Source organism: Suricata suricatta, chromosome 5 (assembly GCF_006229205.1).
Source record: "Suricata suricatta isolate VVHF042 chromosome 5, meerkat_22Aug2017_6uvM2_HiC, whole genome shotgun sequence".
In the NCBI taxonomy this organism is placed as follows: domain Eukaryota; kingdom Metazoa; phylum Chordata; class Mammalia; order Carnivora; family Herpestidae; genus Suricata; species Suricata suricatta.
The window spans coordinates 76,234,281-76,260,683 of NC_043704.1; the positions used below are offsets into that span (position 1 = coordinate 76,234,281).

At 37.4% G+C, this 26,403-nt stretch overlaps 1 protein-coding gene across 1 annotated transcript in view; it reads right to left on the reverse strand.

Moving 5' to 3' along the window:
• The window catches only part of CCDC50 (coiled-coil domain containing 50), a 60,050-nt gene that overhangs the window by 31,589 nt on the left and 2,058 nt on the right, over positions 1 to 26,403 (reverse strand). Inside the window, exon 3 of the mRNA XM_029938733.1 lies at positions 26,325 to 26,397. Within this exon, the coding sequence (XP_029794593.1) occupies positions 26,325 to 26,397 (73 nt within the window). The remainder of the gene's footprint in view (positions 1 to 26,324; positions 26,398 to 26,403) is intronic.

The window sequence follows — 26,403 nt, forward strand, 5'->3', positions numbered from 1 at the left end:
CCAAAACCACAAACTACTATAACATGTAGGACTCATGAAATTGTCCCATAAGGTTACCAGAGGTTATAGATTTCTTTCTGCAGCTTTGAATTTGCCTATGAAGACATTTAACTGAAATGGAATAAAGAAACACTGGTCTGTCATTCTTAGCACTTATATATGCTCACATTTACATCCACACAGCCCTGTCCCTGAAAAGTAACGCAATAAAAAAGTAGGTAGATCTTAGAGACATTAAGGTTACTCTGAAATGGTTTTACAATTGGGGAATCGTTTCTGCCCAATAACCATTTAAACAATATATGGCCTGCTTACTCCTTGCAACTGCAAAACTTGTAATTCCAGTAAAGTCCTGTTGTCGTACATCTGACATATTCTCAGCAAGTTCTAACAACTTGTAGCCCAGCTCCTAGCTACCCTATATTCCACAGAATGAAAGTGCTGTCAAGATGTGCTAATTAACTCTTTCTCAAGTGAGGAAAATGAGGGTCAGAGGAAGAAAAGCATTATCAAGGCTATGTACAGTTTGTTGGTGACAAGGCTGGAAGTCAGTGCCGGAGCCAGCAAGAGCTCCTTCCTCTCCTGACACCATGCCAGCCCTCTGGGACTCCAGGCAAACCATGAGGTCAGAACAGGCTGAAAGGAGATATTCCATATGACTAACATGCATTCCCTAAAATGCTTAGCGAATTAATATTAATTGATCAAATGGCTGAGACACATATGGATTCAGTTCACAGAAAACAAATACTCCAAATCAATTAGACAAAATGAGTGTAATCAAATCTTATGCAAAAGGATGCTGTTTTATTAGGTCACCTTATTATTTGAAGCACTTTTATTATACTACAAAGGCTTATGTCTGTATACTAACGTCAGTATTAATTTTAGAATAAGATTAAGTTAATTGTTGAGATGAATATTTTTCAAATCATGGATGGCAACCTACTACTAGATCATAAAATCAATTTACTAAGTCTAGAACAAAAATTTTAAAATGAATAGGCTAAAAAAAGAGTAATACACCATGGAGGAAACCATGGTTTGGAGAAACTTTTTACACAAAATTTACACATACATATACACACACACAGCTGTATATATGTATTAGATCACAATGTAAAACATATAACATCCTGCAGATTACAGTAAAAAAAAAAAAACTTAAAAACCACTTCAGTTTATGGTACCCAAGCAGAGAGTTATGCCAAACAATATATTTTATACGTGTTTAATGTCATACTGAATAAAATAAAAGATTATAAAATTACTGCAGGTTTCCATGTGGATAATCTTGTGAAGAACTGCAATAATTTTATATTTTTGTCTTAGTCAGTGCAACATTAAAAACATAATGTTTATGGATGCATACACCTGTCATAAAAACATGTTTTTAATATACAGCACTGACACAAACTGAATTCAGAATCGTGCTCACCTACAAAGAGAGTCCAAAAGCAGGAGCACCTTCTCTGTATCAGGAGTTCTACTGCTTTATAAACAAAATAGAGACGACTAAAGCAAATAAGGCAAATAGTAACAGGTATTAAATTTAAGTGGTAGGGTTTCTATATTTCTTTTGCTTTTTGTAATTTTTTATAGATTACATTTTTAAATTCTATAATTAAATATAAACTTTTAAAATCCATATCTTTAATTTCATCAACAGCATATGCTGCTAAACCATAAACATAAAGACATAGTTTCCATATCGTAACAGGGGCAAGGAGTTTATGAGTTACTGGTTACTGTAACAATGACTCTTCTCAATGACTTCTTAGGATTTAAACAGCAAGAATGAAGTATATTAAATCACTGTTACTTGATCCTAAATCCTCTTACAGCGCATATAGGTTAGGGATTGAGCCAGAAAATAATCCAGATCTTCAATGACTAAAGAAGAGCACACACTCATACACAGGGTTGTACTGTCAATACACGGAGTTAGCATTTCAGAGTTAACTAAGAACTTCCACATATATGATCTCATTTATGCCAAGTATTATGTGTTCACTCCACATTCTTCTGCATCCACTCTAGTTCCTTCAAGATGTGCCTCTGTACTCCCTGCATCATAACTCTTAATACAAGCTGAGAAACACCCACACATCCGGCCACCTTTGTAAATCAGTAACCAGACTGGGAATTACAGGAAACATTTCACAGCCAGGCCAAATTTAGAGCCGGGATCTTTGAGCTTCCCTAATCTACTCTACTTTGAAGTAAACAGTGTAAGTGGTACCAAGGATAAATAGCATAAACTCATCTCACCACCTTTCCCTGCAGGCACACTTAAGCTGTATCGCTGAACCCTGAACTTGTTTCCACTTCTAAAACTTCTTCCCTCCTATGTTCACTTTCACTCCCTCGAATTTCAGGCTGATCTGATCATTAGGGCAACTCCATCATTTCCCTCCATTCCCATCCGGACTTCAATGGTCCTGCAAGCTTCCTCCCTCTGACCCCAAGCAATTTCCCCCAAATTAGGGCATGGTGGCTAAGACTTTTTTGAAAACTAATCATGCAACTCTACCTCCCTGCTTCTGAAGGGCAACAACAAAAGAAATGCATTTTATTCTCCAACTCAAATACACAGCTGCCTCCCTGGCCAGTTAGCAAACTCTTCAGGGCAGGGACCTTGTAGGACTAATCTCTGTACCTTCCACACAATTCTACATGCACTCTATGTAGCATGTAATAAGACTTTAAGGGATATTCATTAATTGGGAAAAAAAAAAAAAAAAGAAGAAGAAGAAGAAGAAACTGAAGAAACACTGGCCATTAAAGTAAAAAACAAAAACAAAAACAAAATAAATCAGTAAAAGTTCCACAGCCAAAAGAAAACAATTTTATAAATAGAATTAAATTCTGTTGCTATGACTGCATTACAGAGACTTGTAAAATTTTCAGACTTCATTTAATAAAAACTAGAAACCTTCTCTATTTCCATTGAGTTTTAGTGTTTTTTTATCCAGATATATACATATAAGTACACAAAGATTTAGTTTACATTAAAATAAGCAAATCTCAGAAATAGGAAGTAGGATTTATACACACACACACACACACACACACACACACACACTTAAAATATATTTTTTCTTCCATCAATTTTCCTTGAAGAAACAGGTGATTTTCATTCATTTGTGGATTCCCCTAAACACCAAATGACATAGTATGTACCTAGTAAACACATTCATTCAACAAACATTTGCTGAGCTCTCTTTTAAGATAAATAAGTCACTTCCAAGCCATCATGAAGGTAGATCTGACAGAAAGGTAAACATAATATAATTTGATAAATGCCATAAGAGTTACAGAAAACTCTTTGAAGGCATAAATAATAAAGGAGATGTGCTTGCTATGAACTGGAGGTAGGTGTAAGCAAGAGCAGTGACGCAGAGGTATCAAGAAACCTGAAAGTAGCTAACATACAGAAAAAATTTCAAAGGAAGGTTAAAATTCCTATGGGCAGAGGGGTAGAATTCTCAGCTGGAGAGACCAATTAACTCTCACAAACCAGAAGAGTAAAGAAGTCATTCCCCTCCTGCCCTTATTGTACCCACATCCCAAATCTTTCTGAAAATATAATTCCTATGACTCAATCTTTACAAGCTTCCACCCACATACAAATGCCTGGATTAATAATACATTCACTAGCAACTATTTCTTTCAACTGTGTCTGTACTTTTTCTGTTCTGGTATAATTTGTGAATTATTCTATTTTTGTGTAAGTGCTATTAGCAACAGATGGAATACATACTCACTGCTTTGAGAGCAGGGATGATACTTGCTTTCTTTTGTTCTGTAGACATGAAAACAGCCTCTCTGAATGAGGGTGACGTTCCAGACACATATTCTATGGTGAAAAGTTTGGTAATGACAGGCAGCCTCAGTTGCCACTGATACAGCACTTTGATGACTACAATGCACTTTCGTATACATCCCTCCTAATTACCTGAAGGTAGAGGTTTTATCAGTATTCTCATCTTACTTATTAGGAAACTAAGGCTCAGATAAATAAAGTGATTTGACCAAGACTGACCAACAAATGAACAAATGAACTGGAAACCAAACCTGGAAGAAGTAATGAGTCTATATTTCATTACATCAGAAAAGAGTGACATTATTAAATAGTAAATAAAAGAAGACAAATATGCATTAGGTTATTTGAAATTCTGGATACGACAGAATTTAGGTAAGGATGATACATGTGCTCAAAAGGTGGGTTCCAGATCCCAAAATAGAGCAATTAAATGGGGGACATTGTTTATTTTGTCTCATGAACTCCCAAGGATAAGTATCAATCACAGTTAGCCTGTGTTTAATTCTGAAAAACAAGGGCAATAAAAAGTTATTTTCCTTTCACAGTGTTTCCTGGGTGGTCTATAAGAAAAACCCTTGGCTGTGTGTGACTATGGTGGAAAATTTTAAGGATCTAACCAGCTTGTCCCATCTCCCCTACTCTCCATCCAAGATCAATGAGTTTTCCTCTCTCTGCAAAGAAAGTGTTAATGAATTTCAGAATAACGTGTCCATGAGATGTTAAAGACAATTTGAATGAAGAAATAACATACGTAAACCCCCTATGCCTTTGCTTGTTGCCCCTCAAAAGGAATGTCTCCCTAAATTACTAAAGAAGAGTCTCTTTTATTTTAAAGCACTAATAAAACTGCCGGAGTAAAACAAAAATGGGATGCAAGAAAAAACCATGAAGAGGTATCACCCTAATGCCAAGTTCTTGACATTTTCATCCCCAACAAAGTTTACATATGTAGGGACCAAGAGGATAGGAACATCACCACCACTAATAACACCACCACAACCAACCCTCACCCCCGTCACTGTGGGAAGTCCTTAGGGATGCTCAGTTATGGACTGTGGACACTCTCTTAACTAGCCATCTGCTTCAATTAGGAGCCCCAAAATAGCATACACAGCTTTAAGTCATTGACCACCCTGACAGCTGAAACTTCCCATTCAGGCAGAAAGTTAAACAATGGGAGTAAGATCTCAGTAATGTCTGAAACCATTAATTTACTAGGGAATAAAGGGTTACTGAAACTTTTGCTCCTTCTCTGACTTTTAATGTCCTAGATGTCCATCCTGTTGCAATTAATAAAATCCAAGTACTATATGACAGAAGGAGAGTGGCACCTAATTTGGGCTGACAAAAAAACTGGTAATTCCTTTTTGAAAGACAAACACTTTTATCCACACTTTTGTACAAATGACTGAGTCAAGTATCATTAACCAGTGTTTCAACTGTTGGGGGATTTTTGTGGTTATTGGGTTTTGTTTATGTTTTAGTTGTTGCTGTGGGTATGGAACACAGAGAATGGGAGCATCCTGCAAGTCTGAAGGAAGCTTAGTCACCATTACACACACTGGGGGCCAGCGGGGTTGGGGGACACAAACCTGCTCTAGTTGCCTGAGGCACTTCTCCACTGTCTAAAAAAATCATCATCAACCTTCAAAACCCTCATTCTAATGTCATTTCTCTGCTAATCCAATCTTATAGAATAAAACCAAACCCGTCACAATGGGTGGACTCACTCACTGAGCTTTATTTCCCCCAGTGATTTCACAGAATATAGTAAATATAATATGGTAGTAGTAACCATATTATAATTTATTTACCCATTTCCCCAGCATACATTCAAGATCCTGAAAGGCAGGAAAATATTATGGATCATTTTGTTTTCAATATTTATCCCAGTGCCTGAAATAATGATTTTCAAATAAATGCAGAAATGAAGGCTCCTAAGAAAAATGATGATGAGTTCAGATGATGTACCATGAAATACTGCATTGTTTTGCAGGTCTGAGCCATCCTCACTGCAGCTGACCTGAAAAAAAGGCTAAGGAGCTACATGTCTACCTACATTATCTAAAATGACAGTAAAGAGCTTCTGCTTCCATCACCCAAATTTCAGATATATTATATGTATTATAATGGATAGAAGCTGATAAAATCCTAAAATACCTATAAAAGTGGTACATTCAGGCAGGTGGTCAAGTGTTGGTCCCTTTAGGCCACATCACTCCATTTCTGAAGAAATGATGGCTCTGACAGTTGGAATAACAATGCATAAGGATCACATAGTGAAAGAAGTGGTATTTCTAAGATGAGATCCCAAGGCTATGAAAAATGTATAGATACATGAGGTTATGTGCGTGAAGCTGAATAACCCGACAGGATGCATAAAATGCATGTGGCATTCAGAGGCAGAGAATGCAGTGTGTGCTAAGTTACCAATAGGAATTTTCAGAATCTTGGAGCCAGTGTCCTGAGTCACTGGAGAAAAGTTTCTCGTATCTTGGGAAATCATCTATAGTAGCAAGCTGCCAAACAATACTGAAAATTAGAAAATGCTAGTAAATTAAGTGAATGAGGAACAGGTCAAGGTTGGATGAACCAAAAGAATAAAAATAAAATAAAATAAAAACAGTGGGGCAGGAGGTTACTGGGGAAAGACTCTTGAGGGATCTTTGTAACAGGAAACCATTTTCTGGGCTAATTATTCGGCCATAAACATTACTGAAAGATACAAAGCTACCTTTTCATAAAAAGCTCCACAAGGACCAGAACAGTATAACTCAGGATCTTCTGCAAAGTTCTACCAAATATCTGTTCTGCTAAAGTCACCACTTTGGTGTGAGCACCAAACTGCTGTAGAGTATTATTGAGAATCCTTAATCCCAAGGAACTCTCTCTAAAATAAAGGCCCTGGATGATAGGCCGCATCCCCTCGTTTCCTCAAATATTTCTAAACTTCATTCACTGTTCATAAAAAGGTGCTGATTCATCACTTTCTTAAAATTATAAAAACTGATTATCACAAAGAGTTTTAGTAGTTGTCAAGTCCAGCCTTATCCTGTAAAAATAACCATGCTCTTAAAATATTCTAGCTCCAGAAAGTTCACTTCCTTTCAACACAGCCCTTTTATAAATAACTATATGTAAAATGGTCTGAAGGACCAAACCTTCCAATCTAGAGATTATCCACTGATCCCGCTTCCAACGTTGGGTAGATACACTGTTTTGTATAAACAATGGCACTCTGAAAACTGCTGTGTTATACACCCTACAGACGACTATCCATGTGGCTTATCATGAGAGTTAGGCACAAGTAAGGATAATGGAGTATGGAGTAAAGGTACTCTCCAGTATGTGGGCTGATCTTAGGATCTTTTCTATAGCATACTCTGATAAGAGGCCTGACATACCTGACTTTTCAACTTCATAAAATATTAGAAAGGATAAACATCAAAATCCTAACAATAATTATGTACTATAAGATTATGATGTCATTTATTTTCCTTTTTAAGCATTTCTATATTTTCTAATTTCTCTACCATGAAGGGGAATCTTATTATTTATAATCCTTTTAATAATCATTTATAATGAAATATTTTTATTCTAATTTTCACACCTAAACAATGAAATAAATATTTACTAGGAAAAAATGAGTTGCACTAGCAGTGTTTTACTGATTCAGTTTAATTATACGGTTTCCTTAAGGTTATAGAATGAAAGTTTTTGTTGTTGTTATTAAGGGAAAAAGTATGCTAGCAAATATAAAGTCTACAGAAAGCCCCAGATTTGTATCCGATCTTCCTGAATACCACGGCAAACAGGGAAATATGAAAAGTTGCTCAGTTTTCATGACCTAAAAAGAAATAACACAAGTTCTTCACTGGATAGAAATGTTTTACTAGCAGCAAATATGCAACTAAGCTGTTATCATGCTGGAACTGAAATAGGAAGCACTAAATTACATAATGGGCATCATCAACAGTTCAAGCATGAGTTTGCAACGCGTGCCTACATGTACACACAGCTCCAACAAAAGCACAAGACTGAGCACAGCAAGGAGACACTAAAAAAAAAAAAAAAAAAAAAACCCAAAAAAGCAATTGATTTAATCCAATGTTTCACTCTGATGCAATTTATTAAAATAGGTTCCTGAGTTATATTTTTTCCTAATCCCCCAAATTCAAAGTTAAATGAAAACCCCAGTAACCCAAACCACTAGACTGGCAAGTAGATACATTATAGCTAACCACAGACACACTAGATTGTAGGCAAGTGGGTTCTGAAAATGCTGAGATAATGTAAGTCCCCAAATCAGAAGTACTACTTTAATATCACAAACCATCTACATCATTATCAGAGACCACAGAGTAACTGGGTAATTTATTGGAAAAGTGAAAAGTCAGGAATTTCCATTTGACAGAGCAAAAGATTGAGGGTGAGAGGAACAGTGAAAACATGGGGGAGGAGGGAAGGTTGAGCAGGGTGGAAACAGAGCAGTATTTACTCATCCTGGGAGAACTGTCAGATACAGCTTTCCATAAGGAAGTATCTGACTCAAATTACCATCTGGGATAAAAACCCCATAAACACAAACAACCTCACAAGCTTCCTATGTTTGCAGGCATCAACTTTGTGGATTGATACTCTGAAGCCAAACTTTTTTGTGTTGGCAGTAACAAAAAAAGCTAATCAAGAAAAGTAATCTTGTCTATTTTAAGAAAATGCAGATCTAGATACTAAGGCAAATTCCTGAAATTGAGCTTCCTTTCTTCTCAAGCAGCATCCCTTAAAAATCTCAAAATGAGCTCAACCTAGAGGTCACTTAGTCTGAGTTCCCAACAAATTGGTGCTTGGGTTCCTTCTGTCCCTGCAGTCTTATCAGGGGACCATGAGTAAGGCTCTCTTTAAAACCCTATATGATGTCCATGTACATCATTCAATGTTGGAACAGATGTTAGAAAAGACTGCTTTAAACTGCTTTAAATGTTCTATTGATTCATCATTATTATCCTATCCACTAGGGTCACGAGTTTTTTTCCCCCACCAATGCAAATGGTAGCCACTATTCATATGTAGCTATTTCTTCAAATTAACCAAAATGAAATTTTGAAAATTCAGTTCCTCAGTCTCACTAGCCACATTTTCAGGGGTAAATAGCCATATGGGGTTGATGCCTCTCATTTTGGACAGTGTGGAATACAGAACATTTCCAGCATTAGAAAAGTTCTATTAGACAGCACTGTTCTAAACAAGAATCACAGAGTGACGGATAGGTTACTGCTAATCTCAACAACTAGACCACTCAGTAACACTTGAAGCCATTTTAATCATTTGTGTGTGTGTGTGTGTGTGTGTGTGTGTGTATACACAATATTTTAACCAACAGCTGTAACTCACTTTCCCAGTATGGACAACCAATGGTTTTAAATATATATATCATTGGTTTTCTTTGAGCCACTGACTTACCTTCAAAATTCTTGTATGGTATTTCACCTGTCTCTTTTTCTTTAAAACCCCTAAAGCGACAGCAGTTTTGCTAACTTCACCAGAGTGCAAGAATTTAAAGTTGTTCTACATTTACCAAAAAAACAAATGTGCAGATATAGTCACAGAAACGAAGTGAGCAAATCTCCACTCAGAAAGGGAAGTGAACTGATTTTCAGTACAGTTAAAGCAATTCAATTCTGGGAAACACACCTGTTTACTGAATAAACCCATCAGATCATGATTACTTACTTGCCACGCACTTACTGAAAAACTCTGCATTCTGATTGGCAAATGTGCACCTGTGAATCTCAAATGACTCTGAAAATTAAACTGATCAAAAGTGGAGAAGACGCTCCTAAATTTACTGTCTTTGGTGCACTCCTTAAAGAACAATGAAATTTTATAAGGGCGCTCCACTTCAGAACAATTCAGGAATATGTGAAATCTACACAGCAGCTACATAAGTAATTACTTGTAATAGCATAAAAATGATGTAAATCACTCCTGTTTTAAAATAATTTACTTTTTACATGGATTTATAAAATTTCATATTTGAACATAAAGTGACTATCAAAATTACACTCAGAAAATGATGAAACTCTTTACACAGTGTTTTCTACAATATACTACACAGAGCGCTGGTACTCAGGGAATACTCATTGCACAAGGATAACCAAGAGTACTCTCACTTTGATTCCAGACCTGGCTCTAACACTCACTAGATGAATAATCCTGAACAAATTAATACAACTTACGTTTACTCACCTGAAATATGAGAGTGATAATGACCACTGTTAAGGATGTGAGCACTGCATAAATGTATATATTTAAAAATATATTCGCAAATTATTCTGATGGAGATCATCAGACTTTCTACGTAGAAAATAATAAACCCTTGATAATTATAAACAGTCCTCAAAATACCCCAAAAACTTAAATACCCTTAGATAAACAGTAGCAGACAGGATTTTTTTCAAAGCCATTTTCCAGTAAGAATATGCAGAATATAAGAATTTATGGCTTTTATTTTGACTGCATGTATCTCTAAAGAAACTTCAACCTTCTGTTGTTCCACTCTTTGAATGGCACTTTTCCTGGCACTTAAACAAAACCTCAGATGGTTTGGCAGCCCTCAAATGGTGTTGGTTTTTCTGTTTGCCTTAGCCTAGAAAGAAAAGCCACCCATCTCCTTAAACCCCTGTAGGATAAACCCAGTCATGCCCATTAAAACCCAAAAGATCACATCCAACCCAGCTTAAGTACAAGTTTACACCAAGGAAAGAAAACCATTTCAGTTTATTGGCTTCATATGACAAGAGAGTTTCCTTAAGTACTAGCTGCTGCACATTCTATTTACTCTTTAGTCAGATATTTCCGCTTTCAACTTCTCTTCTGGGAGTAGATACTTTAGCATTTTTTCCTATTAGGATTAGGAAACACGTTTCAATTTCAAGAAATCAAGAGCAATACTCAAAACTGCGCCCCAAAACTTATTTCAAGTAGCAGTCATGGGATAAGTAGACACAGTAAAAAAAAAAAAAAAAAAAAAAAAAAAAAAAAAAAAAAAAAAAAAAAAAAAAAAAAAAAAGATTCCCTTAGAATCTTGCTCCATTAGAGCAAACTGTACTACTCACACTTCCACTCTGGTAGCCATCTGCCAGAACTCTACAAGATTTCCAGTAACCTTGGATTATATAAATCTAAAAGTATGAACAAAACACAAATGGGTAAATCTTGATATTTTTGGAATTCTACTCTGATACGCTTCCATATGCTCAATAATTAGTCATGTTTACTGACTAAAATGTGTTTTTCTACAAGATATCTTGAGATCATGGGTATATTCTTAGAATCTAGGGGAACGCCTCCCTAAAAGTTCAGGAGATTTATCTCCCTAATTATAATATAAGTAGGTTTACATTACGATCAGATTTCCTAGAAATACAGTCTATACAGAAGAAGGAAGCAATCTATCCATAAACTAGAAGAAGCTAGTCTGTATTTTAAAGCATATGTGGACCATTCCTAGCTCACAGCAGGGACTTGTGTAAGGAGTTTAAGAAGTGATTCGGTCAACAACTTTGGCTCTCTATGAAGTTCATCAGAGGGGTTATTTTTTTTCCTTGATTTTTATTTTATTTTATTTTTGTTTATTGTCAAGTTGGTTTCCATATAACACCCAGTGCTCATTCCAACAAGACCCCTCCTTCATGCCCATTACCTCTTTTCCTCTCTCCCCCACCTCCATCAACCCTGTTTGTCCTCAGTATTTAAGAGTCTCTTATGGTTTGCCTCCCTCCCTCTCATCTATTTTTTCCCCTTTCCCTTCCCCATGGTCCTCTGTTAAATATCTCCTATTCCACTTAAGAGTGAAAACATATGGTATCTGTCCTTCTCTGCCTGACTTATTTTACTTTGCATGACACCCTCAAGGTCCATCCACTTTGCTACAAATGGCCATATTTCATTCTTTCTCATTGCCATGTAGTATTCCATTGTATATATAAACCACATCATCTTGATCCATTCATCAGTTGGACATTTAAGCTCTTTCCATGATTTGGCTATTATTGAAAGTGCTGCTATGAACACTGGGGTACATATGCTCCTATGCATCAGCACTTCTGTATCCCTTGCGTAAATTCCTAGCACTGCTATTGCTTATTTATTTATGTACTTATGTAATTATGTATTTATTTTATTATTTAAAAAAAATTAACGTTGGGGCGCCTGGGTGGCTCAGTTAGTTAAGCATCCGGCTTTGGCTCAGGTCATGATCTCGCGGTTCGTGGGTTTGAGCCCCACATCGGGCTCTGTGCTGACAGCCAGCTCAGAGCCTGGAGCCTGTCTTCGGATCCTGTGACTCCTTCTCTCTCTGACCCTCCCCTGCTCACGCTGTCTCTCTCTCTCAAAAATAAATAAAAGCATTTAAAAAATTAAACAAAAATTTAACATTTATTTTCGAGAGAGAAAGAGACAGACAGAGCGTGAGCAGGGAAGGCAGAGAGAGAGACACACACACAGAAACCGAAGCAAGCTCCAACCTCTGAGATGTCAGCACAGAGCCCGGTGCAGGGTTTGAACCCACAAACTGTGAGATTATGACCTGAGCCGAAGTCTGGCACTTAACCAAGCCACCCAGGCACCCCTATTTTTTTTTTTTTAGAAAAATCTGTATTCACTTCAGTGGTATTTAAGTTAAATGTGAACTTTTGATGGTTCTCTACTCCCAAAGAAAGCTGGAAACTCAGCTAGTGGGTGGGACAAAAGAAGCACAAACCAAAGCTTGCAGGTAAATTCCAATAAGTAAGTGGAGGTTTCTTCAATAATACAAAAATAAACAGAGTATATGAAGTGACAACATCACCTGGTTTGGGATTTTTCCTACTGCTTAAAACGTGTTTCAGAGGCGGGAGAAACAAACTTTGGAGCTATGTACATCAGGATTGAAATATTGCTTACTTAACAGCTACAGGACTTTGGGCAAGTCATTTAATCTCTGAGGCTCAGGTTCGTCCTCCGTAAAATGAGAATAAATCTCTTGAGAAGTAAATTAGATAAGTGAAGGGCCAAGGACACATCTGTCACTAGTAAAAGGAAATTCAAGAAGTGGAACCTATTATTACCGGCATCATCAGAATTAATGAATTCTTACAATTAGTTTTGTTCTAAGTATTTCTTTTAGTCAGGCCCCCTAACTACGTCACTGATCAACGCAGGTCTAGCCACTTATCTAGTATAGAATCTATAACAGAATATGCAATCACTACTTCTTATTTAATTCTTCTACCAAAGAAGTAAAATGTAATCAATAGTTACTACATATCTATAGCTCTTTCTAACCTCTTATGTCCAACTGAGGGAGAATATATTTCCTGTACGTATTAAGGGCTTAAGTTAAAGGAAAATCAGTATGTGTAAAATGTTTAATAAGATCCACCACTTCAAACTTGTTTTTCACCTGAATGTCCAGAGAGTTAGAAAGCAAAGTAGAATTATATGAGAAAGTCATATAATTATAGTTTAATCAACATCAAGAATGACAGGAGGGTAGACCGCTGAGTAGAAGTATAGCCAGTCAAAACATAAACACCTTCATGTGTAGATTAAAAACAGCATGTGCCAAAAACTAGATGGATAATCCTAATTTCTATTTTTTGAGTTACTCTAGTGAAAGCTTTCTGTCAAATCCACATGCCACTTTGGTATCTTTCCTATAAGAATGTGGATATTTGTTGCCCAGTTTATAGAAATATGGCTTTACTGTAGCATCTGAGAAACGTGCAAGTTTTAAGAGCTCTGTTCTTAATTCCAGATGCCTGTCAGAATTTTAGTTCTGGTTCTGTCACCAGCTCAACAAATGACCTCTGACAAGTCACTTTCCAAATCAGAATCTCAATATACTGAGCTGTAAGGAAACAGTACAAATTATCTTCAAAAATCCATCCAACTTAAGACATAGGGCTGCCTGAAATGTAGTTGATTAAGGATAAGTGATACACATTTGTATCTTAGACATGAGCATATCATCCAAAATGTGAAAACCACAGCCTACAGAAAAGACTACCTACCCTATAGGATGACTGTTGTGATCCCTCCTGCACTATATACTGCTTTCTGCAATGTTGCTGGTGGTTTAACTATTTCTACCATACAAAATGGCAAACATCTGCTTTTATTCATCTGTATAGTAGCTTTAACCACCAATAAATCTTAAAATAATCTTTCATTCAATCTGGTGCCTTATAAAAAAAACGTAGTCTTTTCCTGTTTCAACTAGCAGTTCTCAAAGAGCCTTCATTGTCAGGGGGTAAAATAAGACCATGTTATCAGTCACTTACTGTCCAATGAATACAAATATGAACTGTGTAATTTACTAAAAGGTTTAAGTGAGGCCAGATAATCACAGTAGAGCCTGGAAAAGTGAGCACCTTCCATATTCAGAAGGCTTCTTAAAGATCACCAAATGTTTTAGGTTCAACCAGAATGTGTTCTTAAATGCCTTGGATTCCTCTTGGCAATGCTACTGAAACTAGCTTCAGTACATTCTACAAGCAAGTCCCCTGCAGAGGAACTGAAAGAAAGTCAGGGACAGCCTACATCTGTGAACAGGAAGACGAGTTATCCAAGTTCTTTCTGCCTGGAGGATTCACTTACCTCACTGGTTTTTTAAGAAGTCAAAATTATTTGGGCAATTTTTTTTTTAATTTGAAATAATAGCTGCCTATAAGTATAAATTGATTTTTTGCACCACTGCCTATTTTTAGAGCAGCATTAACTCTTAATGTACCTTATGAAGCTGAAAGAGAGTAAACAGTGTGCCCTAAGTTAGAAAAACATTCCAAAATAAGTACAATAGAGTATATCCATGCCCAAAACAGAAACTCTTGAGTTGACTTTTCTCATGCTTTTCCACCCTCTTTTGACCATAAACCATTTCAAGTTTGAAATCTGTACCTCCATCTCTTTAGTCTTCAACTCAAAACTTTCGGATTATTCACAATTCTCTCTCCTTATAATCAAGAACTTTAAAAATACATGCTATGTTTGATCTGTTTAGTTAAAGCTTTACAAGGACCTTGCTCCCTTTATGTAAAAACAAATCTAGGGAGAAAATAGTAAACATAAAAATTCTGAACAGAACCCAACTTCTAGTAACACTGACAAAATGACACCATATAACATTCCTGGAAAATATGCACATATTAGCATAGTCTTACATAACTACAATTAACCCATAAACAGATAAGATCACTGCCTCCATAGGAGACTACTGTGTGTTCAGACCTTAATTTAACCCAACACTAATCAACCTACAGAAATTTGAGAAATGAGAAAAAAAAATTACACAACAAAAAGTAAAAGTGACTTATTCCTAGTCTATTCCTATCTCAGTGAATTCATGGAAATGATCATAGCTCTTACTCTAGTGTCATTAGTCCAGCTAGCTCAGGTCAGTTTGCCCCCTGGGCACAAGCTGTCAGATAGTATGACAAGTTTTCGGGAGTATCTCCTATGTGTATGGATCCCCCCAAACTACTAAGATCAGTAAGCTGTCAGTCTTTTGCTGAGAGAAAATGAGTAAATTAATACAGAGAATGAAACATGTTGCTTAAGGAAATAAGTAGTTCAAAGTGGGTTGAAGAAATCACAGAAAAGAGGTAGGGTAGACTCAAAAGAGCGTGAGCACTTGACCTAGGCCTGGTGGGGGTGGGGGGTGTAAAAACAGACTATATTTGGATAGTGCAGATGGGAACTCCAGGCAGAGGGATAGGACTCAGGGAAACAATGATCTGGATGAAGGTTAAAAGTAAAAGTTCAAGGGCACCTTGAACAGTAATATTATCAAGAACTTGAATGTATACCACTACATTTTACAGAATGTTTCCATATCTATTTCTTCAGTTAACTGTCATCACAAGCCCAGTACAGTAAATATGATCTCCAATAAACAGATAACTAAACTAAAGCATGGAGACACAATGTTATATCTGAGTCCTTACACCTAATAGGTGGTAAACAGGAGATGTGAAACCAGGTCTTACAAGGCTAGGTTCATGGTATTTCCCTTCAGAAAGAAGTCAGTCTATGGAGGATTAAATTAAATTTTGAACTACAAGTCTGATTTCAATTGGGATGACTTATTTAATGTATCAGTAAACTAGAGCAAATATTTCAAAATAATTCTAGGAGGAGCTCAACTACCAAAAGGATGCACAGCAGAAGTGTACAGAGAAAAAGTGTAGCATCCCCCACTCCGTTTAAAATAAAAAAGAAAATGATAGGTATATTACATATTGCCAAGTAAAGAGGAATCAGAAATGTATTTCTTATTACCTCCTTTCATTTGGCACACATCTTTTCAACATCTGTTCCACATTTAAGAGGAATACATGGAGAGAAACCATAAGAAACAGGGAGCACGAAGAAAACTAAATAAAAATAAAATTTCACTAAACCTAAATATGAATAGCTAAATGACACCTTCATGATTTCTATTCTATAATCTATAGAGCTGACTTCATGTTTTACTTAGTAATCAATTAGAAAACAGAAAGCAAATTAAGAATACGACAATCTACGACAGATAGGTAACCTTCAGGTTTTAAGTGCCAATGAAAACTTGACCTACTCAGAAGAGGTTGTGTGACAAGGACCTCACTCAGGAATCACATCTAACTGCACGAGGCATTTCAGCAATGTCTCCTTTAATTATGTGATCACCAGTATATATCTATTCCGGTAAAATTATTAGACTCGCCCTTTTTACTCACAAAGTATTTGGGTTAGGGCTATAAATTATTTGTGAATCCTGTATTTAAGAAACCACTGAAACCAAGTTCCTGGGCTTCAGGGATGTTAAAAGCATGGTAAACTGGCATCTATCCATAGCTCGCTAACTATTTTCCAAACCTCCAGTCTCTCTCCTCCAACATACATGTAGCCAAAATGACCTTTCGAAGATCAGCTCTGTGAGGCTTTCATCTGGTAACTATAAAAATTTTAGAAAAGAAGAAATGCTCTGCAGGTACACTAAACCCCAATTTGAAATAATAAGATCTGACCACGGAAACTTGGGAAAACAATAGAAGCAAACGTGTCAAGTTAGAATCCAGCAATCAATGATAGGATAAGGGAACTTTTGTAGGCAAAGCCAGGAAGTGATTTGTAAGTACAAACATTGAGAATGAGCAGTTCTTTCCAAATAGTTGTTGGCCCAAATGTTAGAGCAAACTCAACAAGCGCAGATGTGGGGGACAAAGATCTTAATCGAGTCTCTTCTTTCTCTTTGTCGACCTCGGGTTTCCCATCTGGACAATAAGGACTTTTTAACAGTATTTGTCACCCCTAACGTTCTATATTGTAAAGCCCTAAAGAAAAACAACTAACATTTAAAAGCATTTGACGGAAAGGTGTTACTCAAATGTTAGCAAATGTAATAAAGTATATCATGGACTTCTCTATATGGTCCAGTTAAAAAAAAAAGTTGTTGATGGGGATGCAGTGAAGAGGGAAAGACAGACACCCTTATAAACCACTCACACTTTTACTATATACAGTTAAAAGTCCTGGAGTAAAGCTAATGGAAAGTGACTCAGCCTTTATGACTCATTAGAAAAATGAAAGCCAAAAAAGTCCGGTGGAGACTCCCCTAGTATTTGGTAACTGAGAATCAGTATTGAGACTAGAAATGCTCATCACACACTAAGCCTTCAAAGCTTAGTGGTACATGAACCCTGGTACTTCTGATATAGGTTTCTAAGAAGACAAGGTGACACTTCCTTCATGCAAATGTCAGCTAACACATTTTGAAGAGAGCCAGTAATAAGCTAAAAATCATAAGCCAATTTTTTTTTAAAAAGCTCAATCTGTTTACTCATGCCTCTGCTCATGAAAGCCCACAGACCCTTCCTCAGGGCTGGCATATGACATATTCTTATTTTACATAGGGCTCCTATCTATACGATCAATTTTGAAATACCTAGAAGTATGTATGGAGTGTAAATATTTTTCTTCCTAAAACAAAAAAAGAAAGAAAACATGAGGATGTACGTCTAAGTTTTTAAAAGTCACTACAAATGTAAGTTACACAATCGTGAGTGTTCCATCAGCCACAGTCCCCAACAGCACTAACATAGTAAAGTTATAACTGATGCTCATGGTGATAACTGAAGCTTCAAGAAAAGGTTAAGTAAAAAAGTTTTTTTAAAGTTTAATCAAAAATGGCCCAAAAGAAACCACTATTTTTTGCTATAAAGTACCTATTAGTAAAAATTTTAAGCTTTGTTGGTCACATGGTCTCTGCCATGATTACTCATCTCACCGTTATAGTGTGAAAGTAGCCAGAGACAACATGTAAACAATGAGCACAGTTTTGTTCCAACAAAACTATACCTATAGAAACTGAAATATGAATTTCGTATCATTTTCATATCTCACCAATCTTTCTTCTTCCTCTTTTTTCAATCATTAAAATCATTCTCAACTCACCTGCTGTATGAAATCAAGTTGGTGGGTAGGCTGGATTGGGCCCATGGGCCATAGTGTGCAGACTCCTACCTTACAAGAACAAATTTCAATTACTAGAGGGGGAAAGACGATGCTCATTCCTGAACACTGACAAAGAAATGAGCTGCCACCATGTGAGAAGCTGCAGTAGGGAGGATTCCTTCACTAGCGTGGTCAGAGCATTCTCAGTCGGTATATTACAAATGTCCATTATAGAAATCCATGTGTATACGTACAAATGTCCATTATATAAGTCCACGTGTATAATATAATCTGGGTATAAAAACAACAAATTCTTGGAACCATCTCCAAGAAATTCAGTTGATATCTAGTAGGACCCGGAGTGTGTTTATAGGAAAGCTCCCAATATGAACATCTAATGTTGCACCAACGTTTAAAAATGATCAACATTTGCAAAATATCTATCTGACATAAGACACAACTCTACAAAATATAAAGAATTCTCAAAATTCAATCAAAAGAAAACAGTCTGATTTTTGTTTAAAAGGATAAAAGCTTAGAACATATACTTCCACAAACATATGAATAGCAAATAAGCATAATAAAAGAGGCTTAACATTATTAGTCATTAGAGAAATGCAAACAAACAAAAAACCACACATGGTATCACACACATTAAATAGCTAAAAGTAAAAATAAATTAAAATTTTTAAAAAGACTATGACAATACAAACTGTGGGGAAGGGTGCAGAGTTACTGGGGGTCACACACACACGGCTCGTGGGAACACAAAATGGCACAACCACTTCGAAGAAGAGTCTGGCGATTTCTTAAAAAACTAAACACACACTCATCATATGTCCCAGCAACCCCATCGTAGGTGCTTTCCCAAAGAAATCCTATATGCAAATATTTATAGTGCCTTTATTTATAACCACCAAAAGTGGAAACAACCCAAATGTTCAACAAGCAAATGGGTAAGCAGACTGTGGTATAGCCAAACACTGGAACTCAGCAATAAAAAGAAACGGAATTACTAATACATACAATATAGTATCAGATATATTATGCCAAGTGAAAGAAGCCAAACTCAAAAGACTACTTACCTACTGTTATGGTCTAAATTATATGATATTTTTGCAAAGGCAAAACTATAGCGGCAGAAAATAAGTCAATGGCTAGTGAGCAACAGGAAAAAGGGTAGAGAAGTTTGGGGGTTATTTAACTGTTCTGATCTTAATTGTTACAATAATTATAAGACCATATTTGTCAAAACTCAGAACCTCAAATTAAGGATGAATTTTTATTATACATACACTATACCTCAATGAGTTTGACTAAGAAAAATACTGATATATAAACAACAATTATACCTGGTTCTCGTTTATAAGAAACTTATCATTTTTTTATGTCGGTGCATGGTTACCAACTATCATATAAATACATACATACATTCACATACGTGGGGTTTTTTTGTAGATGAAATGATGGCAAAATGTTTGTTCGTGTGTGTGTGTGTTTTTTTTCACAAGTTTATTTATTTTGGGGGGGAGGGGGCAGAGGGACAGAGAGGAAGAGAGAGAATCAGAGAATCCCAAGCAGATTCCAGGCCATTAGCGCAGAGCCTGATGCAGGGCTCAAACAGGAACCGTGAGATCATGACCTGAGCCGAAATCAAGTGTCAGATGCTTAAGTGACGGAGCCACCCAGGTGCCCCTGTCATGTCTTCTAAAGGTAATATCTGGGAACCCTTTTGCACTGGTTTCTAAATTCAAACATTTGGGAATAAGTGGTGTAAATAATCCTCCAAGGTCCTTCTGAATATAAAAACCAATTATCCTTTGGAGGTCTTATGCAAGATCTAGGGTATCCTATTTTCACATTTTGAAGCACAGGGCACCTTTAAGTGGGTCATCAGTTAAAACTATTAACTCAATGGCCCGTCCACTAGCTACGTCTGAAACTGCAAATACAGCTAGGACAGGTTTGTTTTTCCCCCCATAGGTCAGAGTGGTTCATTTTAAAAATATGCTCCTGTACTTAGAAAACTCGAATTTCAAACAGAGTTTAATAAGGTTTTGTGGTATCTATAAATGCTTTCTTTATGAACAGAATATCACCCAGCTTTTTGTCACTGAGGAAAATTCATTTATCTCAATAAAAACTCCTGTACCCGTGACAAGAACTGTGGAAAAACCGTGGCCTACGGCTTTGAGTTTATTTTCCTAATATGTTTAAAGTACCCAAACCTCTAAATGTTAGCCCTGTTGGGCTGAATATAGCAAAGAAGACATGCATTTTTTAGACAGAATATTGAAGCAGGACTGTGACCTCCCACAGTATTTTTTACTCAGTAATTCATTTAAAGAGTAAAAAATAAAACCTAAAAAACAAAAAAAGGTTTTAATTAAAAAATAAAGCCTCTGTTAACCCACTAACATTCATATCAAATATTATCCCTAAAATAATTTTGAAACATCTCTAAAATTGTTGTCATTGTTTTCATTCTACTGTTTTAAGTATAAGATGGTATTAAGGAAACATTAGAAAATAATCGTATGTATCTACAGAATAAAAGAAAGAGATGACAATGGGGAAGGGAAAATGAAGAGAAAGTCAGGGAGAAGGTGGGAGAGAAGGGAGAAAATGAGAGGAAGGAAAGGGTGGAAACGGGGAAAATATTCATCACAGCTTCAAATGTTTCAAATTCTAGTCCCCTGTGTGCCAATTCCTACTTAACCTCAGCAGTTTGGTACAATTCCCTTCCCCATCCTGACCCTCAGATTTTCATATAGATAATGAGAAGGTCGGCTTAAATCGGTGGTTTCTAACGCTTTCTACTCTGAGATACTCTGATTAAATATCAATTAACTTTACAGTGACTCACATAGAAGAAGTCATCCTTTAAGTACCTGATACTTAAAAAAAAAAAAAAGGTTAGTGATTTAAAAATACCTTATTAAAAAATCTGCATTTTACAAATAACAGCTGTATCTATTTTTTAAAAATCATTTTCTTAAGAAAGGACATTTTTACATATGGGAACAAGCTGGAAAAAATTCTTTTACCTTTATGTGAGATGCATTTTTGGTGCAATATGCATTTAGAGAATTCTGTACAACACTTTGAACTCTACACGACTGCCTCTTCACCACAGTGAAGGCCACGTCCGTCACTACAGGGCATGTTTTACTGTGGAAATGCCCTTGCACAATCGGCTGTTCATAACAGAGAAATATTTTTTTTAATATGTGTCAAAGATTCTTTCCAGCTTCCAAATTGTGAGATGTTGCTTTGTACTTAAGGAAAAAATAACCCTATTACTCAAAGAAAAATCAAACCCACAAAAAAGCGTTTGTTAGGTGGGTGTTGTCACTAAAATTTTATTCTTCATGATTACCTCCAAGGATAGAAGAAAGAACATAGAATTCCTTTGCTCTTTTTTTTTTTTTACTTTTTAGGTTATATGTATCTGTTTGATATGAATTCTATTTTTAAGATGCACCTATGAGAAAATGAACATTAGAAAAATAAAGATTAGGGGCATCTGGGTGGCTAAGTGGATTAAGCATCCAACTCCTGATTTCAGCTTAGATCACAGTCTCACAGTGAGTTCGAGCCCCTCACTGGGCTCTGTGCTGACAGCAAAGCGTCTGCTTGGGATTCTCAGTCTCCTCCTCTTTCTGACCCTCCCCCGCTTGTGTGTGTGCATTTTCTCTCTCCCTCTCCCTCTCTCTCTCTCTCTCTCTCTCTCTCAAATAAACTTAAAAAAGAAAAAAAGAGGGGCACCTGGGGGGGGTCAGTCGGTTAAGCGTCTGACTTCGGCTCAGGTCATGATCTCACAGTCTGTGAGTTCAAGTCCTGGACTGGGCTCTGTGCTGACAGCTCAGAGCCTGGAACCTGCCTTGGATTCTGTCTCCCTCGCTCTCTGTCCCTCCCCCACTCACACTCTGCCTCTCAAAATTAAATAAAAGAAAAAAAAATTTTTTTAAAGAAAAAAGATTAAACATTTTTATAAATTTAATGCTGGCATTGTAATCTGTGATTCTCATGGTTAAAAGGCATGCTCCCTGCCCTGTAATTGCTTATCTCTGAGGAATATGAAAGAATTACTATGCCAGAGATATGATTCCTGAACCAACAGGGAGCATTTAAGAATACATGCACTCATTCACTCACATCTGTAAATATGTGCTGAATATTTGCTGGCTACGCCAAAGACCGGAAGCCAGAAGAGGGAAAAAAAGATAAATACAACACAAGCCTCCCAACTCAAGGAGATCCAGCCATTGTCTCATTAAAAAACAGCAACAACAACAACAAAAATGTGCTGTAGAATGTTGAGGAAAAGAGAAAAGCAGTGTGCCCTGGAGCCAGGCGCTGCACACCTATCTCACAGACCCTGCCTTCGTATTACTGCCTAGTGTGCCTGTGACCATGCGTTAGGTCCCTGAGACAACGTGGTTAACTTACTGCACCAGACCTAATTTTGTGTTTTTCCCCTTAAAACTCTGGATTCATGCCATTAATTTAATTCACCTCATTATGCCACTGAGGTGTCCTGGACCTAAAATGAATCTGTGCTTTCCAGACAAAATTCTGAAAATGCATTAAATTTTATCTTTCACAAAAGAAGATTTTCTCTCAGAATAGGCAGCTACCTTTACTTCAAGAAATAAGTCCCTAAGTATTCTGATTTCAGATGTGCATACACACAGAGAGTTAACCAACTCTGGAGATGGCAGAACCCTCCATTTCCACAGGAAGACTAGGACAAACACATCATACATTTCTTAGTGCTGTAAGAGAAGGAAAAAGAAGGTTGGCACTGGGAATTGATGGGAGGTTGGTGTGTAAATGTTAATGGCTAAAAATGGGAAAACTCTCAAGCCTCTAAAATTACCAAGAAGTTGGTATAAGTTTAAAAAGCACTAGAAATGGCTTCGAATATTAACTCAAACTAACACTTTAAGTATCAAAAGTTTGTTAGGATGGGAGAAAGGGCGAGATTATGATTACACATGAGCAACTCCAATTAAGTAGTGATGTGGGAGGCTAACTGGAGAGAGCAAAAAAGAAAGTGTTTCAAAAAGAAAATTCGACAAAGAAACAAAATTGACCAAAAAATTGACCAAAAGTCAAAGTCTGTCAACTGATGAACAGCTTTTATTTTTAGAAAAAAAATTCCCAGTTCTGATCTAAACAAAGAAACTTACAGAATACTGTTGGAACCTGACTAAACCTATGTCTAACATTCCCAAATTGCATGATGTATTTGAGTCACACATCTGATTTAAAAACAATGGCTGGGAATTATTTCAAAAATTGTTAGGTAGAAGTTCAAATGTTTCAGAAGAAATAAAGGACTATTCCTAAACAGTGGCAACAGTATTTCCATTACAAAAAGTGTGCATATGTTCCAAATATGCTTTTAAACCAGAAATAATGAGGTGTGTTGACATTTAGCTAGACTTAATTCTTCTCTCCTACACATGAACTCAAATGTGTCCCTTTGTCCCTATTTTAAGAGATTCCCCAGGTCAAAAGACTGTTGTAGCCTTATTTTTTTATTTTTCTTAAAGTCTGTCCAAATGATGGATATCTTTGACCACCTTAGCAAGCACTGGATTTTACCTGAGAAAAGAAAAATTTTAAGTAATAAAATATTCCCAGATGTCAGCTGTTACCCATGGCCTCTGTTGAGATGTTCACAACAGAGGTCATAAACCCCTCCAAAAGAAAAGGCAGTGGGAAGCAACAGACACCCACTGCATTACTGGAATCTACCCCATGATCTCATATTTGAGGCTTAATTGCATATAAACCTACCAGAATTTAGACTGAGAAACGAAGTGGAAAAGATAGGTTTTTAAAAACAAAGGTTAAAAATCCTATGCCAGAACATTAAGCAATTTACCACTAAACTTACTTTTCAAAGTGAGTTGAGAGTTTCAGTACTAAGAACACTCTCAATGTATATTTTACCAAAACATGGGCACCATTTTTATTCTCTTTAAATTAGGGTTCAAAGACATTGTTAGGGAGTTATTGGGCCATAATGAAGAGTTATATTAGAGAAAGCTAAACTTTATTAGACTCGAACAGTTCCCAGATCAAAAACCACAGCAACAGTAGGACGTTCCTAGCCTAATACATCATTTCCTTTGAGGCTCTTGGAACCAGAAAAGTCAGATGCTTACAAAGACAACGATCTTCTCAACAATTTCTGACCTCCTTCAAAAATCAATCAATACTTAATGCTAATTTAATCAAGGAGCCACACCAAATTTCCTTACCACTTTACCATGTCATGAGAACTAGATTGCCAAACACCACATTATGCAAAATGAAAGCCAGTTCGAATGTGTTAAAATTCCAGGGGTTGGGAACAGAACATCTTGCGCTTTTAGACAGAAAGTGTTGGTTGAACCCCCGGAGAAAGAAGGTATTAGAATCAATCATTCATGTCTTAGTTAGAATCCAGAAGACCTAAGAGTCATACAAATACATATATAGAAAGTGAGTTTCAACTTTGTTCCAGGTCACCAACATACACAAGGGGCTGGGTAAAATCACAGCACAGTACGATTAATACTTTACATGGAGTTGTTTTTGAACTCCAGTGCTCACTCTACTCACTCATCACCCACCCCCAAGGAAGCACTACACATAACACAGGGTCAGGTTTTCTTTAGAAACATCCAACACACACATAAATACACATACACACCCACAAAACTCAAAAGACTCAAGACAACCAGACGATCTCAAAGACTAGGACTTTCAAAATATAGATCGGCCTTTCCTATCACTCAGGAACCAGTCTGGACAGTGCAGTGAGAGTTGCATTTACATGTGAATGCCTGAATCCTCACCAAAGCCTGGCAGAAAACTGAAAGGTTGAAAGATCTCAGGCCTAAACTCTAATACCCTTCAGGAACAATAGCACAGGCTAGGCCTCATTAAAAATTCTTTATAAAACCACTGACTATCTCCCAGAGTTTGGAACTCCGGGAAAGAAAGCTGCCAAGCTTCCTGGGCATTTTGGGGTGGGCCTAAACAATCACAAGACCATCAGAGTCAAATCAAGTTGTCAATGAAACATGCAGTTCCAAGAACACAAAAATTCGTGTTTTCAATTCCACCTTCCCAAGACACCCCAAGCCACACTGTTCAGTTGGGATGACATTCACAACAAAGATAACCTTTGCAAGCCGGGATAACACTCTGGGATTTCCACACTTCCTAGGGCCAAAGAATAGCCAAAGAGAACTAAAGGTTAAGGTGATCCAGCACCCAAAATTTCAACAAAAAATGTCAGATCTTGGAGGAGTCGATCTAGAGCAGAGGAGGGAAGTCTAAAGACTACCTACTGGTAGCCAAACCAGGCCAGCACTAATCAGCCATAGTTTTCCAGGGCATCAGTATAAAGAGCCTTTAAAAATCAAGGTCACCAGTCAGTCCCCTATTCCTCCTCTTCCCCTGTTTTTATAAGAAAATGCTTATAGGGCTTCCCATCAGTCCGCCCGCGCGAGGCAGTGCCAAGACTAAACTTTTAAACCTTGAGGGAGGTGGCAAAGTCAGCCAGCCAGACGCTGGACTAGGAAAAGCGGAGAGAAGGAGGGAAAGAGTCAAGTTTCAAAACAAAGGCTCCACAAGGAACTGAATGTCAACCCCTCCCCACTTCCTAACCTTCTGAGCCAGCTAGGCTGGGCCTCGATTTTTAAGGACACAAATAAGTCAGATTTACCAGCTCTCGAGCGTTCACCAATTTGCACAACCACTTGCTGAGGGTGGTGCTATCCTCTTCCCCCCCCCCCCCACCGTCTCCTCGCAGAGGAGAAACCGGGCTCAGGGCGTAACGACTTGCCCAAGGTACCATAGTAGAGCCTCAGTTCAATTCTGTTCCCGGCCAGGGCACCAGGGCCAGGGCACCGGCGGGGGCCCGCGCGAGGGCCGCGGAGCCCAAAAGGACGACGTCCCCGCCCGGAGACAGCGGGGCTGGGAGAGGGGAGGGGCCCCACGCGCCTCGCGCCCCGGCCCCTACCTTCCTTGACTCCGGGCAGCTTGGACTGGTCGATGCCGACTTCGGCCATGTTGGGCCGGGGTCCCGGCCGCCCCTCGCC